This window comes from Lupinus angustifolius, chromosome LG16 (genome assembly GCF_001865875.1).
Source record: "Lupinus angustifolius cultivar Tanjil chromosome LG16, LupAngTanjil_v1.0, whole genome shotgun sequence".
NCBI lineage: Eukaryota > Viridiplantae > Streptophyta > Magnoliopsida > Fabales > Fabaceae > Lupinus > Lupinus angustifolius.
The window spans coordinates 553,686-570,791 of NC_032024.1; the positions used below are offsets into that span (position 1 = coordinate 553,686).

The following is a 17,106-nucleotide window of genomic DNA, read 5'->3' on the forward strand; positions in this document are numbered from 1 at the left end:
TATAAAATATTGCATCTCAATGCTTGCTTCTGTAGGCTAAATTAATTCCAACCTTTTGTAGCCTAAACGGTAATTCTCTTCTACTGCTCTTTTTATATAGGTTCTCAATTAACTGATTTTACTTTGATGGTTGATGAATCTGACTAGATGAGTTGAAGTGTATGAAAGTTTTCTCTGAAATAAATATTTGATTTCCTGTTGCTTTTGCATGCTGGCTAGGCATCATTGCTTTAATTTATTTTATGCTGAGTCTATTCCTTCGTGTTGTACGATACTTTGGTTTTTTCGTTTTTCCTACACTTGAAAGATACAATGCTTTTAATCGTATGTTTGCCTTGTATATACAGGTTGTGGAAAATGGGAATCCAATAGAAAGGAAAAACTGGTTTCCTGATATTGAACCACTGTTCAAGCTTCTTAGTTATGAAAACGTACCTCCATATCTTAAGGTATACTGGTTGTCTTGCAATGTTCTTACTGAGAAGTTAAAAGTACAATGTGATTCTCGATTTTTCTGAACAGTATTTGTGATGAGAGTATAGGGTGCTCTAAGAAGTGCAATAGCCACATTCATTCCTGTCTCTCCAGTATTGAAGGATAGCATTTGGACCTATCTCGAACAATATGATCTGCCAGTTGTTGGGCCTGATGTCCAGAACAGTCAACAACCCATGGCTACTCAGGTTGGTATATCTGTCTTACAAATAAGTCATGTCATTTGACCTTCTTAGAAATTATTTCCTTCAAAACTGTACAGAGCCAACTCTCTTAGAAGCTTAAGTTGGTGAGTGCTACCTCTGGAATGATTTAAATTCACATATCTCTTACACATCTCTTCATGTAAAAGCCTTTTGAACACGAACCGTGGACAAAACACATACGAAGCATAACTGGTGTTGAAACATAATTTAGTTGTTACATGATGCAACATCTTAGTTCACAAGTTTTTCCTTCTGTTTTGGAGCTTGTTGGCTGTTCATGTTTAGTTAACTCTGTAGTTTTTTTGTTGGAGGATATCTTATCCTGCTATCATGCAGTCCTCTTCATTCTTAATGATTTTTTCTATCAAAATATATTGGCCATGAGTTTAAGTTTTAAGCTTCTCTTTGTTATATAGAGAATTGAAAAGATATAAATTATGTTTACTCTAAGTGGGGCTTCATGTTTATATACACATGTATTGAAAGGCTAGAGACTATGTTTGCATATTTCACAGTTCTATTTGTTCAGTTTTTCTTCCATTTTGAATTGTTTTACTACAAGCTAAAAATACATGGTATTGGAACTAACTTGATCTACAAAGACTGACACTAGTAATAATGGGGTCCTTCATCCTCCTCCTTTTCTTTATCATTTCCTTCTTGTAAAGTTTATCATTTTACTTGTATACTTCCTCCACTTTTTTCTCTCTCCCCCTCCCCCCATTTATGCTTTAATAAGATCTACTTTTTCTTTTTCTCATGTCCAAGTAAACCGGTAATTCTGGCAGGTTTATCATATGCAATTTGAATTAAACGAAATTGAAGCAAGGAGAGAGCAATATCCTTCGACGATATCTTTCCTTAAATTGATAAATGCTCTTATTGCAGAAGAAAGAGATTTAAGTGATAGAGGGAGAAGGTACTATTCTTGTTTACCTATTAGAGGGTGAGCCTTGATGCAACAGAAAGGTTACTTGCCTTGTGACTTGGAGGTTACAGGTTCAAATCCTGGAAATATTATCTTCGCTTGTGAGGATAAGACTTTATACATCTACCCTCTACAGACCCCACTAGGTGGGAGCTTCATGCATTGGTCCGTCCTTTTATTCTTGTTTGCACTCTGAATTCTATTAAATTTTTTATTGTTATCCAGATTTATTGGCATCTTTAGGTTCATCTATGATCATGTTTTTGGGCCATTTCCTCAGAGAGCTTATGCAGATCCCTGTGAAAAGTGGCAGTTAGTTGGTGCTTGCCTTCAACATTTTCACATGTGAGTGGTTATTTTATTTGATTTGAGAAATAATTCACTGTCTTTGATGTAGTTCTTAACTGATAAAATAATTGGATTGGTTATTTTTTCTAATCTCATTTATCTTACTTTCATTGAGAGGCTAACACACCGTTAGTTTGATTTTTTGTTGATTGAAACTGATTGCTTAATTCAAAGTTCAAACAATGAACATGTTCTGGTATGATCTATGGATTATAGATTGCGAATGTAGAATAATTTAGCTTAGTACTGCAGGATGCTAAACATGTATGATGTCAAGGATGAGGACTTTGAGGGTGTAGGTGATCAGTCACGACTTTTAACAACTAAGGAATCATCACCACTTCAGACGCAACTTCCTGTTTTAGAATTGCTTAAAGTATGTGCTTTAATACTCCTGTTCAGATTTTTGAAGCATGTGGCATGTCCCATCTGTTACATAATAATGTTATTCTCATGATTATTATCCTTGATTTTGAATTTGTAAGCTACATGTAGTAATAGATTTTGTCACTTTGAAGTTTGTGGTTCAGTACGCATGCTTAATGAGCAACTATCAGGCACACATTTTATTTTTGGGATAAAATAAGAAATATATTGAGACCAAGAGAAAAATTATAATGAGAGTGACATATAAGGAATGCTTACTGTTGAAATTATATAGTTTAGATATTGAAGAAGAAGGAATATTTAATATAGTAGATTGTATGGATAATAATGTGAATGATGATGATATTGTGATATAAAAGACATAATATTAACCCTTATTTATATTAATGCTAGACTTCTTATTAAATAAGAAAACAAATCATAAAAGATAAAAATAAACTAATCTCAATCCTAAGAGATCTTTTGAGATACCTGAAACAAATCTAAGGTATAATCATCATCATATGAGATACCCTCTCTTTATCTAAGTATTATCTACATATTCTCTATAATATAATTTAGGAATTCTTAGATACGGTCATAGATTCTAATACTCCCCTTCAAGCTAATACTTACTAAGCTTTATTCAAGTTTGTTACAAAATGGAATATAACCAAAATAATTGCATGGGTTCCACCAAATATGGTTTGAAGGTGTTGTAAATGTTAGCGGAATCTACAATGAAGATGGTGGAACAACAACTACGATGAATATAATCTAAGTTAGCTGAAACAAATGCTCTAAACCATTAATAAAACAATTGCAATCTTCAAATGCCAGAAGGCAACATTGCTTAACCATCCATAATAGAAGCTATATCCAAGCTTAACCACTATCGACAAAAGCATACTAACAAGGATGATGGATGCACAACAAGCAACAACAAACAACAAGGACCAAATTTTAGAATTGATCTTCAATAAAGAAGAACTAGAGAATACCACTAACTAGAAACCATTATCATTAACCAATAATTGGAATAACATCAAGAAGAAATTTGATTAACAGAAGAACACAAGCACTAACCACATTTAGACCATGGTCGATCTTCACCACACAAAATTTGAACCACTTCAATAGTTCTATATCAAAGCTTGAGCATATACATCATATGCATCCGACTTGTCATGTATGGAGAAGAGAGAAAATCAATGACACTTGTGACATTGATGATAGCCACAAATCCAAGAAGAACGGTGCAATTTGATGCTTTAACGAAATCGTGCACCAGCAAGAACAAATCTAGACTAGGGAGAGAAAACTAATGTGCTGAAGAAGGAGGCTAGAAGGGCAATAAAACAACATTGTAAACAAGTCCTGAAAGTGGAATGACAACAATGGTTAAGAACAAGTGGAAATGAATGTGAAACCCGAAAAACTAATCGACGAAAGGATCACAAGCCTAAGCTTATGATAGAAACACTAAAATTCAGAATTATATTACAGAAGATTTTAGAAAAAATGAGTATTGATGCTCTACAATAACATAGTAATTCCCTATTTTCACTCCTGACTATAGAGAAAGCCTATCCTCCTCAATTTTCAGTTAAAAGCATGAGTGAATTCCCTTTCCCCCTCCTTTTTCTTTAATAGCCATGTCACTCATGACACAAGGGGGAGTTACTAAAATAACTCCCCTTTTCCTTAACTACTCCTATTTCCCTCCTCTCTTGGCCTCACTCTCTTTCTCCTAGTGTAAAAAAGTAAGGAAAAGATAAAGCTGAAAATAGACAAGAAAAATGAATAAAACAATGAAACAAAGATTTCTAATCCTTCAGGAGTGACAGATTAAAAGAGAGTGACTAAGTTCTAAGGTGAAGGACTAGGATCATGGGCTTTTCAACATTAAGCTTCATATTTATCTGTTGAGATTATTGAAATAAATCGAAGATTGTTAAGATAATTAAGGTTCTGCATTTGATTTGAATTAAATACATGAGTATCAAATCATATCATTTATTAATCTTTCTGATTTTATTTCTCCAAAATTAAGGGATTCATGTAAAAACTCTTCTACTATAAATAAAGAAGACTGAGTGCATATAAATCACTCAAGCAATTCAGATAAACAATTTGTCCGCTTCAAGTCTATCAATGAATCTCCATTAAAAAGGCCATATGCTTTACACCAAATAGATGTCAAATGCCTAATCCTGTCTCAAATGAAGTTATGTGCCTAAGAAACCTTTAAAATACAGAGTTGGACTCTGACCAAATGTATCAAATTTGAGCCTTACTTCTGCCTAAATCATGAAATCTAATAATCATGATTTTGTCCAAGGACCGGTAACACATCTAAATTGTTGGATTAATAAGGAGTTTCATTAAAGAAATACAACAGAACAATGTAAGGACAATTGAGGAACATATTCTAAGTAAGCCCTACAATTCGTAATGTTATGAGTTTTATACTGGGACAATTATGTTCATGTATTCTAGTTTTAATGTTTGTTTAAGTTTCCAGTTACTTTGTATGCTAAATAATTTGATTGGTTTCAGGATTTCATGAGTGGTAAGACTGCCTTTCGGAACATAATGGGTATTCTTCTGCCAGGAGCGAATTCCATCATTGCTGAACGCAATAGTCAAGTATATGGGCCGCTTTTGGAGAATGCAGTTCAGCTTTCTCTGGAAATTATAATACTAGTGCTTGAAAAAGATTTGCTTCTTTCTGATTATTGGCGTCCTCTATACCAAGTAACTTTCTCAATTATCTAAAGTGATTAGTTATAACTATATTCAAATTATTTATTCGGAGTTGTTTGTTTTGTTCACGCGTTTCCCCAAAGCTTATTGTTTAGCAGTAAGGTTTTTAAGCAGGCATTGTCATGGTAGTCAGTTGCCCCTTGTATACATGGTTTAGCATTTGTCTATTAAAATTTTAACATCTACTCTCTAGTTTTAGTGCCTTGCTAAAGATTTTAGTTATGGTGGTTCATGAGAATAGTGCCATGTTAAACTTTGTTATGTACTAACTATAATGTGGACATGTTATAATATCCTGTCATTTGACGGGAAATTAACCATTCACTGAGATGCAATGTCCTTTGTTGATAATCTGCAGCCATTGGATATTATACTCTCCCATGATCACAATCAAATAGTGGCTTTGTTGGAGTATGTCAGATATGATTTTCAGCCAAAAGTTCAGCAGTCCTCTATCAAAATCATGAGTATTTTAAGGCACTCTAAATACCTTCCTCTTTTATTATTCTTGATTTGTAATTTGAATTTGATGAATTCTTCAAACAGGATATCATGCTTAATGGGTAATTGATATGTTGTTCTTGGGGTGACAGCTCTCGCATGGTTGGGCTCGTTCAGCTATTGCTAAAATCTAGTGCTGCAAATAGCTTGATAGAAGATTATGCAGCATGCCTTGAGTTGCGGTCAGGAGAGTCTCAGACTGTTGAAAATAATACTGATGATCCAGGCATTCTTATCATACAAGTTAGTCTTTGTCTTCCAACCTGTTTGTTTCGGCTTCCGCTTTCCTTGTGTCTAATCTTTCTAAATTGCTTTTTGCATGTACCTTGTATATGTTTTCAGCTTTTAATCGACAACATCAGCAGGCCAGCTCCAAATATCACTCATTTACTACTAAAATTTGATCTAGACTTGCCTATTGAGCGGACAGTTTTACAGCCTAAGTTTTATTACAGGTTTTTGTCTGTTATCTGTTGGGACATAGTATCTTCATTCTTGTAAAAACTACTGTCCTCAATCTTTGTTATATCATTGCAGTTGCATGAAGGTTATTCTTGATATGCTGGAGAACCTTTTAAAGCCTGATGTAAATGCATTACTTCATGAATTTGGTTTTCAGGTGAGGTGCAGTTCATCTACTTGAAGTTGTTAACATATCTAGCAGACTGGACAACCAAATTTTTTGCCTTGTTTTCATAGTCATTTGCAGTTATATTAGCATTTTTAAGAGAGTCTTGACTTTTTCCTTGATGCAGCTCCTTTATGAGTTATGCGTAGATCCACTAACATGTGAACCAACAATGGATCTGTTGTCAAATAAAAAGTACCATTTCTTTATTAAGGTAAACAATTTTTAATCTATTTGATGTTGTTACTCTTTCCGTTTCAAATCCTTGTTTATGATTATATTTTATTTTGGAGAGATATCTCTGAATCCATTCCTTGCTGTAACGCAGCACCTTGATGCAATTGGTATTGCCCCGCTTCCCAAACGGAATAGTAACCAGCCTCTCCGTATCAGTTCCCTCCATCAGGTTTGTTTGCAAATCATCAATTTCCCTAATTTCTTTTCCAAATATGATTCTCTGACATCGTTGCATTCCATGGTAGTGAAGAGGTAACAGGGTAAGTACTGGGCTTTGTCACCATGAAAAGTTGAGATCCTACCTCGGATTGGAATGGGGGATAAAACATATGAAACATGAAAGATTGTAACATGAAGTACAGAAAGGCATACAAACTTACTCTCCATGATTCCTCATCAATAACCTTCTACATGCTGTGTTGATATTAAGATTTTTTATATTCGTATCTGAATCATTTTTTCTCACTGCTATCAATTACCCGGGAATGATTAATGCATTACTATTAAGCTATATATTATGGTTAGGTTTCATATCGGTGTTTTATTCCCCTGCTTGGCTTTTTCAGAGAGCTTGGCTCCTAAAACTTTTAGCTGTTGAACTACATGCTGGTGACATTAGTAGCTCCGCACATAGAGAAGCATGCCAAACAATCCTTTCTCATCTTTTTGGGCAAGATATCCTTAAAATTGATGGTGGTCAGGCCATGTCTCCATTTTCGCTTCAAGCTACTTATGAAAATGCTGCTATAAGAACTGTCAGTAAGAGTAAGGTACTGGTAGTTATTGAATGCTGCATTACTGCTTTGCTATTATGGATTTATGTGTTACATGTATATATTGGATTCTACATTAATTACTATACACTAAATGCTTTGCCATCAATACACAACTGGGTTGGTAAAATTTCAAGCACATGTCTACATAGCACATGCATATATTGGGTTTATATATTATTTTCTATATTCTAAATTCATTGCCTTGAATGCGGATTGAATGTGAAATTGCTAATGGTTGTCTGAAGTTTCTTTGCTGGCTGGTTTACTTGTGGTGATGGCCGTATTGCCCATTCCCTATTGGGGAAAGAGAACATATCTATCAACTCATTCCTGACAATCAATTCTGCCTCAATTACAGAGGAAGCTGTGCGAGAAGTGATGAGTTAAAATGACGAGTGAATGGGGAAAACAAAAGGAAATTGAAACAACTTGGCATAAAAACTAATATTGAGAGTAGGGATGGGAATATGTTGGTTTTTCACTTATTATTCTCACTAGAAAATTATAACTATAAATGGGCAGATGAGAGAAGATATCTCCACAAATATCTCAACTTCTCAGATGATAGAAGGAAATAGCAATCGGCCCAACTGGAAAAAAGCTTATCCTAGTCCTAAGAAATAACTGCTAAATTTTCTGTCCCCCTTCAAATTGGTGCATAGATATATGTTAAAGTGTCAAAGTCCCACATTGATGGAGAAAATGAGCCAAGAGCCATTTATAAGAATCTTAGCAATACCTCCTCCCTTTTACGGAGGTTTTTTGGTGCAGTTAGGCCTACATATTCTAATAATATCAATTATACTTATAGAATTAGACGTACCAATTTTATCATATACTCAACTTGCTCATTAAGAGATCAAAGTGTGGTCGTGGACTCCTTTAGTTAGGATTTTAGCAGTTTGTTATCTAAGTCGTAAATTGCACGCGATAATAGTGTAGCAGAGGTCGCCAGCCCTCTCAACATGACAAAATGGTGGATAGTGGTGCGGATGGCCATCGCGCCTGTAGCAGGTTGAAAAGCAGTCGTTTGCAAAACAATACTCTTACTGTGAAACTCATTCCTTTAGAGTTTTAGACTGCTAATATTTTGACTAAGCCCATTCCTAATACACAATTTGTTACTCTAAGAAACCAACTTCAAGTGCAGGACTACAACACAGAATCTTGACAAATATCCTCACTTCAGCAACGTTGGTTTCATGGGGATAGATTAGAATATACTAGCTCTCTGTTATTTTGTTAATTGTTGTAATTAGAGTTTGTTAATTTGTTAGGTTAGTTAGAAGGCTTTGCTTCTAACTTTTGTACACAATATTGCTTTGTATATAAAGAGCGTAGCTCTTGCATTTGACAATAATAAAATCATATTACAATTTCGGTTTCTATCTCTGCGCTCTCTCTCTCTCTCTCTCTCGTTGCTCTCTCTCTTCTACATATTCTCTTCTTAACTTCTTACATTGTTAATTTGTTCGTTGTGCTTTGATTAGTTGAGATTGCATTTTACTGTTAATTTCGTGACCTAGAGCTTTAGTTGATGAGATTTTATTCTTGCTGCTTTCCTCTTCAACATTGATTTCATTTTCGATGCTGTCAATGCTGGTTTTATTGCCTTGCATATGTTGATTTGCTGCTAGCTTGTGATTGTTGTTGTCGCTGTTTTGTCGATGATTGTCGCCGAGCTATTTGTTGATTTGTTGTTGATTCTGCTTTCATGGAGGATTATACATCTATGTCGTCGCCTAGTCCATTGTAGGTTATTCCTCCGTCAACGATTTTCTTTAGTCCAGTGATCTCGACAAAGTTGTATGAGACGAATTATTTTATGTGGAAGCAACAAGTTGAAGTGGTTATTGCCTCTTATCATCTTGAACGGTTTGTGGTTAATCCACAAGTGCCTCTATAGTTTTTATCTGAGGAAGATTGTGATACTGACCATTTGAATCCTACTTTTCTTCAATGAAAGAATAGGTCAACACCTTGTGTCATGTTTGCTGCAATCATTATTGGAGACTGTGCAATCGTGAGTTTTAGGTCTTCGTCATGCATGGCAAATTTGAGATGAAATTCATACATTTTTTGACTCGTTGATTCGTGCTAGGAGTCAACTGTTGCTTTTGGAACTTCATAATTTGAAGAAGGATACTCAATCTGTTTCTGAGTTTGTTTCTCGCATCAAAGCATTTGTTCACTCATTGGCTGCCATTGTTGATGTCATTTCTGGAAGAGAACAAGTTCGGTTACTGCTGGAGGGACTTCCTTCTGAATTTGAGTCATTTGTTACTTCATTAAATAATAGAATAGAACCATGCTTATTCGACTAGCTTGAATCCTTGCTCATGACTCAATAAACTTATTTAGAGCGGATTCATCCTCCGATTATTGAAACTTTTTCTGTGAATATAGCTCATTCATCTGCTAAGACTCGCCCAATGACTTCTTCACATGTTCCATAGCTGACTTATGATGTTTCTGGTTCCTCCTTGCCTCCCCCTCTTGTTATGCAAGGAGTTCATTCAGGTGTTGATGCATATGGATTCCCTGACTCTTTCTCTCAGTTTCATCATTCCTTGAGAGAGGTAGAGGTCACGGTTTTGGCAGAGCAAGATGGGGAAGATTTCGTTTTGGTAGAGTCGGAGTGGTGTTAGTTGTCAAATGTGTTACAAACATGGACATGAGGCCTTATAGTGTTGGTATAATTTTGATCTAGTCTTAGGAACATACCAACAGGCTGCTTCGGCTCAACATACTTCAGCCCCCTATGCACTCCTCCTCAGTCCTCACCTTCATATGAGCTCCTCCTCTGCAATCGCGACCATGATTTCAGTCTCATGCAATGGTGATGGAGCCACAAGTCTACAACTCTCTGATATGGTATCTGGATTCGGAGGCCACACATCATATTACTTCTGATGCTTCCATATTATGCATCAGACTGATCTCATGCAATGGTTAGAAAACACATTCCCTTTTTTAAACAAAAGAGCAGCCCGACCACACTTCTCCTTCCTTGTTCTTTCACTTCTTTCTGCACTTTTTTGTTTGCTTTCTCTCTTTACATTTTCTGCCCCTTCACAAACGTTATGCTTCCCTTCCTTCTGCCACTCATTCTCATCTCAGGCAGAGATTCTTCCAACCTTCCCTTCCTTCATTTTGGAGTTGCACAACCATGGGTTCATCTCAACCTTCCACTGCCAAACCTACTACCAATGATGTGTTGCTAAAACCCACCAGAAATAATGTTTATATAGCATGGGAATGGAACATGGAAGGAGAGTTAATCAACTATATCTTTAATTTGGTGTATATTTTTGTGTATCTATATGTGTAGGTATAAATTACTTATATTTTTCCTCATAGCTGTAGCGGTCATCTGCTACCTGCTATCCCACATTGTTTTTGGGACTGACAGCTATGCTTCGCTATCCACAATTGACTACCTAGTTTGTTATACTGTTGGAACAAAAGGCATGCAAAGCACTGCTTCTGCACTCTCTTTTATGAAATGTCTTCCAATTTCCATATTCTGAGTTATCATGTCTTAGCATTCTGTAGTAAACACACATCTATGTTTTTTAGTTCTTCCTATCCTTTCAGGTTTTGGTCTTCTAGTTTCATGGCATTAGCTCTCAATCTTTTGATGAGAAGTAGTATCTTCCTTTGTGATGATGTTGGATCATGCTTTCTCTATTCTGACATATGACCTGAGTAAAAATCTCTCATGATTGGAAGAGGCTTTCAGCGTAAATTATTTGGTGTGTGCATAATGCAAGACTTTGTATGAATATAAGCAAATTAGACGTGTTACATTTTTATCATTCACTGTCTAAATGAGTACGTCTTCTTGCCCCATTCCCCAGCCTTAAGTAACACAAAATGATTTCGTTTAAAATGCTGCACAAAGTCATGAAGAGAGTATGTTGTTTGTCTTCTTTTAAGTCAGTTTTGTTGTAAACTTAATTTCATTGTTGTTGATCTTCTCATAATAAGCTTTAACAGGAAATGACAATTATGAGACAATATACTATATGATTACAAACAGGAATAATTTCAATAATATAAGGTTAACATTTTGTTTATAAAAATACCATATACCCATAACTACTTCCATATCTCTTGATAATTAGTCACAGCTGCCTTATCACATATCATCTTACTTAAATTTATTTTGTTGAAATTCAGGTATTAGAATTGCTTGAGATCATTCAGTTTAGATGTCCAGATACCTCTAGTAAGCTCTCAAATATTGTGGCTGGTATGAAGTATGACTTGCTGGTAAGATACTAGTCCTTGAACCACATTATATCTTTTACTTCCTCATCTTTCTCTTTGTTTTTTGTTTTTGTTTTGTTCGAAGGCTTATTTTTATGTATGGAATACAAGGTCCAGCTGATGCTTTGTCCTTGACTATTTTAATCAGTCATCTTATTCGTATCTGCTTTTGGCCGGATATTTTTCTAGGCAGAAGACATACTTGGAAATCCTGGAAATTCTGGAAAGGGTGGTGTCTACTATTATTCTGAGAGAAATGACCGTCTAATTGACCTTGCTTCCTTCCATGACAAACTTTGGCAGGTTAGTTCACTTCTTAAATACTGTTGTATTTCTGGGATTATACTTTTGCAATTCTCATTTCCATTTTGGGTTAATATCTATAAGACGTTCAATCTACTTTCTTGTTTCAGAAATATAATTCTTCATATATCCAGGCGAGTAACCTGGGCAGCGAAGTTGAGCTAAATGATGTACGGGAGACAATTCAACAGTTGCTGAGATGGGGTTGGAAATACAATAAAAATCTTGAGGAACAAGCAGCACAGCTACATATGGTTACTGCCTGGTCTCAGATTGTTGAGGTATGGAACTCTCTTTATCAGGGAATGCTAGTTACTAGTTAGTGATTAATTAGCCGTTGGCCAAGCTAACAGTTCTGTATTAGATAATTGTGCTATAATAGCCCCGAACTCTATAAATAGATTTGCCCATCATTGTAATCAGTTGATTTTCTAGATATAGAAAAGTTATGTTTTCACTCTTCTCCATTTCCCTCTTTCTCTAGAGTTAGTTACATTTACATTCTTTCCTTCTACTTTTTTATGAACTATTATGTAATTTTTTCTAACTTTGTTCTATTTAAAAAAGGTGTCTGCTTCTAGAAGATTAACCATGCTTGAAGGTCGATCTGAAATTCTATTTCAGTGAGTCTACAATGCTCCATTAGTGAATAAACAAAGTAGTCACTTGTTGTCATTGTTGCTCTTCTCATTATTTTTGTGTTGATTATAAATGTTACCCTTTATTCACAGGGTCCTTGATGCATCTCTTAGTTCTTGTGCGTCTCCAGACTGTTCATTGAGGATGGCGTTCATACTATCACAGGTTGATAGTTAAGTTTACCATTATATTTTCAAGACATGTTGATGGAGTCTTAAACTATGCAAGTTGCTCTGTTTTGTATGCAAACTTCCTAGTTATTTTTGTTTATATTTACATAAATGGGATTTGCTCAGGTCGCATTGACATGCATGGCTAAACTACGAGATGAAAGGTTTTTGTTCCCTGGCAGTCTGAATTCTGATAATATCACGTGCCTTGATCTCATTGCGGTGAAGCAATTACCGAATGGTGCTTGTCTGACCATATTGTTTAAGCTTATTATGGCAATTCTAAGAAACGAGTCATCAGAAGCTCTTCGGAGACGGTATTTTTTCTAGTTCAGTAACTGATACTGGTTGTATAGTTGTATGCTGTTTTGATTAACCTTTGCTTGTATACACAGTCAATATGCCTTGCTTCTTAGCTATTTCCAGTATTGTCAAAATATGGTTGATCCAGATGTTCCAACCACAGTCCTTCAATTCTTGCTGCTCAGTGAACAAGATAATGAGTATATTGATCTACCAAAGGTGTAGTTTCTTGAATTTTATGTAAACATTTTACAATATCATTATTGTAATATAGTGTCAGGTTAAATCCTGATTCAATATTTTGTTTTCCTTATTACCCCAGATTGACAAAGAACAAGCAGAACTGGCTCGTGCAAATTTTTCCACTTTAACGAAAGAGGCTCAGAGCGTCTTGGATTTGGTTATTTGTTACTGTTTTTTATGTCCATTATTTTTTAGCTTGCATTTTTATCTTCAAATTTTTGTGCATGTGGCTTATAGGATAAAAGGGCGTCCTGCTTCTTAGTTTTGAAAATTATAGGTTGTTTTCAGAACAACACTGTCTTTTGTGTGTGTGCCTGTGATTTGTGCAAAGTATGGGACGTGGAAATTGTTAAAATGGTTTTCTGTTTTGTATTTTACTGCTCCAAATAGTAGTGGCATGCATTTGTCTGCCGTATCATTTTCAATTGAAGTGTCTGTAAATTGCGAGTAACTATTATATTTTCATTAAAAATGATCGAACACTTTATTTGTCTTGTTGCTTTTTGATTAAATTTTCAGATTCTTTTTTATGTTCATTCTTATTTTTATGAATATTCTGAAGTCAAATATTTACAGCTTCAATATATCTGAAATTGTAGGTCATAAAAGATGCAACCCATGGCAGTGAACCGGGAAAGACAATATCACTCTATGTTCTTGATGCATTGATTTGTATAGATCATGAGCGATATTTCTTGAACCAGCTTCAAAGCAGGGGCTTTTTAAGGTCTTGCTTTACAGCCATAAGCAGTGTTTTGAATCAGGTACTTGTTCTATTGGCCATAAATAGTTTTTTCTACTTTGGAACATCCATATATATTGTGTTTACATCATTTAATATTTTTTAATGAGTTATTATAGCAAAATAAAATAGACAAACTACTGAGTTCGTCTACTCAGTTATTTTTTGGTTTCAAGTTGGCCCTGTAACTTTTTTTGTCCTACTCGACAGGTTTCCCCCCTCTAAGCTCTCCCAAATCCAAACCAAAATTCACAATTTTGGTTGGTTGTTGGTGTCATTGAGTTCAAAATGGAAAAAAACAACAAAACTCCTCCACTATTTTTCTAAAGTTTACCATTAGAAATGGATTTAGCTACAAAACTGTTATAAAACCTGAATTGAAGCTTAGAGAAGAGAGAGAGAGAGATTAGAGAGAGAAGAGAAGAAGAGACCCATTGCGTTGTTTTTGAATCTCAATCACCAAAAAATAGTCCAAGGCATCCAAATCCTTGAGAGAAAAAGCTAAGTTCGTCTTATCAACGAGTTGTTTGATAAGAGAAGAGTAAGTAGTTATTATAATAATATCATCCACATAGCAAAGGACAAATTGCTTGCAAGTGGATTTGATCATAAGAAAGAGAGAATGATCACATTGACATTTCCTGAACTCAAAAGACAATAGAGTTCCAACAAGTTTGTAAACCATGCTCTAGGTGTCTGCTTAAGACCGTAAATGGCCTTATTCAACTTACACACTAGAGTAGTATCAGCAACTCTAAAACCCTCTGGTTGTTCCATGTATACATCCTCCTCCAAAATTCTATTAAGAAAGGCATTGTTAACATCAATCTGCTGAATATCCCAACCATGAGTTGGAGCTAAGGTGAGCACCACTCTAACCATGACCGATTTTACCACCGGTGAGAATGTCTCATGATATTCAAAACCACCTCTTTGATGAAACCCTTTAGCCACAAGTCTCGCTTTATATTTATCAACAGTACCATCAGGATGTTGTTTCACCTTGAACACCCATTTACAACCAATAGCCTCCAATGTGAGAAAGAGAAACCAAAGTCCAAGTATGGTTTTTCATCAAAGCATTAAACTCTGCATCCATGGTTGACCGCAATTCAGGAATAGACAAGGCTACTTTGGCAGACTTGGGTTCAAGGTTAGCGGTGAAGACTCTTGGAGAAGGGAGGTGTCTAGATTGATAGGTCTTAGAACAAATAAGCATAGGATGAAAGTTAGGTGGAGGAACAGACACAGTGTAGGAAACCGAAGGGGAAGAAGAAGATGTAGACACAACTGGTGACAAATGAGACACATCCTCAGACGATGAGGGCAAAACCGTGGGAAAGGGAGTAATGCCTATACTAGATGGGGATGAAGTATTGTTTAGAGGAACAAACCTAGATGAGGGACTAGAACGAGAAGTAGTGTTTTCCTATTAATGAGGTAAATAGTCATATCAAAGGCTTGCTCCTAGTACTGTAAGAGGGGAAACTTGAGCAATCAGAGTAAGACCTGTCTCAACAATATGTTTATGTTTCCTCTTAGTCACACCATTTTGGTTGTGAGTGTGCGGACAAATCACACGATGAGGGATACCAAGAGAGCTTAGAAGAGAAGCAAAAGGTCTAAATTCCCTTCCACGATCAATTTGGACAAATTTAAGAATACCTTTAAACTGAACCTGGATCATAGTGTGAAATTGCTTAAAGAAACTGAGAGCCTCAGACTTTTGTTTCAACAAAAATAGCCAAGTGTATCTAGTACATGAATCAACAATAGACATGTAATATCTATAACCTGAAATAGATAAAATAGGAGCAAGACTCCACAGATCAACATTCACCAAATCAAAGGACGTTGAGTAAACAGTAAGAGAAGGTTGTGAAGGTAAACATTGAGATTTTCCCAAAGCACAAGCATCACAAAACACAATCGTACTTTTTTTCATAAGAGGAAAATTACATGACTTCAAAACATGTTTCACAACTCCTTCCTGTGGCTGTCCTAGCCTAGAATACCACAAAGTACAAAATATAATCTCTAGAATGTTTATTCGAAAGAACAACAAGGTTACAATCATAACCTATAGAAAAATTATTCGTACTAGTAGTAAAGGCAAACTTAGGTATTGCAAGATGAAGATTGTTAAACACCCACGACCCTTCTGGTCCAATAGTCCCTTCTAGAAAGATAGTATCATCAACCTGAGATTTGATACAAAAATAGAATTATTCTTAGCAAACTTACACACAATGACCAGATTCTTAGTTATAGAAGGGACCAAAAGCAAATTGTTAAGAGTAAGGGTATGGACAAGGGCATAAGGGGTAAAGAAAGTGAATACACCGATACCTGTTATGAGAACACCTGAACCATTTCTTAAGTGATTCTGATTTGTTCCAGAAAGACCAGTCTGATGCATAATATTGGAAGCATCAGAAGTAACATGATGTATGGCCCTCGAATACGGATACCATAGCTGAGAATTGTAGACTTGTGGCTCCATAATCATTGCATGAGATTGAATCCATGGTCGCGGTTGCAGAGGAGCTCCATATGAAGGTGAGGAGGAGTGGATAGGTGTAGGGTCCAAAATCAAAGCCTGGGGATAATCAGGAGTATGCGAGGTAGAAGGTTGAGAAAATTCACATTGGCGAGGAACAAAATGATATGACTGTTGAGATGGATGCAGACCCGCATAGGAGGGGGTTGAAGTATGCCGAGTCGAAACAACCTATTGTTGTGTTCCCAAGACCAGATCAAACCTATACCAACAATATAAGGCCTCATGTACAGGTTTGTGACACAGTTGATACCTGACACTGCCTCCGTCTCTAACAAAATGAAATCTGCCCCCTCTTCCTCTACCAAAACCATGACCTCTACCTCTCCTAAAGGAATGATGAAACTTAGAGGAAGAGTCAGGGAATCCATATGCGTCAACACCGAATGAACTCCTTGTGGAACATATTTTTTGGAATGAACACCGAATGTACAACCCAATCCTTATTTTTTGATATGCTAGCTAAATAGAATAAATTAGTAAAAGAACCAAATATTTAAAGAAAAAAATTAAGATTGGAAAAAAAAACTCATATTAGAGTCCAATCCTTATTTTTTGATATGCTAGCTAAATAAGATAAATTAGTGAAAGAATCAGTATTTTAAAGAATAAAATTAAGATTG

General features: G+C 35.7%; 1 protein-coding gene across 1 annotated transcript in view; it reads left to right on the plus strand.

Annotated features, from left to right (window-relative positions):
* LOC109329840 (nuclear pore complex protein NUP205-like) overlaps positions 1 to 17,106 on the plus strand; it is a 50,639-nt gene that overhangs the window by 24,799 nt on the left and 8,734 nt on the right. The window contains exons 14-35 of the mRNA XM_019563698.1: positions 348 to 449; positions 543 to 683; positions 1,490 to 1,620; positions 1,855 to 1,974; positions 2,230 to 2,353; positions 4,903 to 5,100; positions 5,468 to 5,586; positions 5,703 to 5,853; positions 5,953 to 6,065; positions 6,148 to 6,229; positions 6,366 to 6,452; positions 6,567 to 6,644; positions 7,042 to 7,245; positions 11,434 to 11,526; positions 11,713 to 11,826; positions 11,937 to 12,107; positions 12,394 to 12,449; positions 12,558 to 12,630; positions 12,762 to 12,952; positions 13,031 to 13,157; positions 13,261 to 13,338; positions 13,781 to 13,945. Of these exons, the coding sequence (XP_019419243.1) occupies positions 348 to 449; positions 543 to 683; positions 1,490 to 1,620; positions 1,855 to 1,974; positions 2,230 to 2,353; positions 4,903 to 5,100; positions 5,468 to 5,586; positions 5,703 to 5,853; positions 5,953 to 6,065; positions 6,148 to 6,229; positions 6,366 to 6,452; positions 6,567 to 6,644; positions 7,042 to 7,245; positions 11,434 to 11,526; positions 11,713 to 11,826; positions 11,937 to 12,107; positions 12,394 to 12,449; positions 12,558 to 12,630; positions 12,762 to 12,952; positions 13,031 to 13,157; positions 13,261 to 13,338; positions 13,781 to 13,945 (2,718 nt within the window). The remainder of the gene's footprint in view (positions 1 to 347; positions 450 to 542; positions 684 to 1,489; positions 1,621 to 1,854; positions 1,975 to 2,229; positions 2,354 to 4,902; positions 5,101 to 5,467; positions 5,587 to 5,702; positions 5,854 to 5,952; positions 6,066 to 6,147; positions 6,230 to 6,365; positions 6,453 to 6,566; positions 6,645 to 7,041; positions 7,246 to 11,433; positions 11,527 to 11,712; positions 11,827 to 11,936; positions 12,108 to 12,393; positions 12,450 to 12,557; positions 12,631 to 12,761; positions 12,953 to 13,030; positions 13,158 to 13,260; positions 13,339 to 13,780; positions 13,946 to 17,106) is intronic.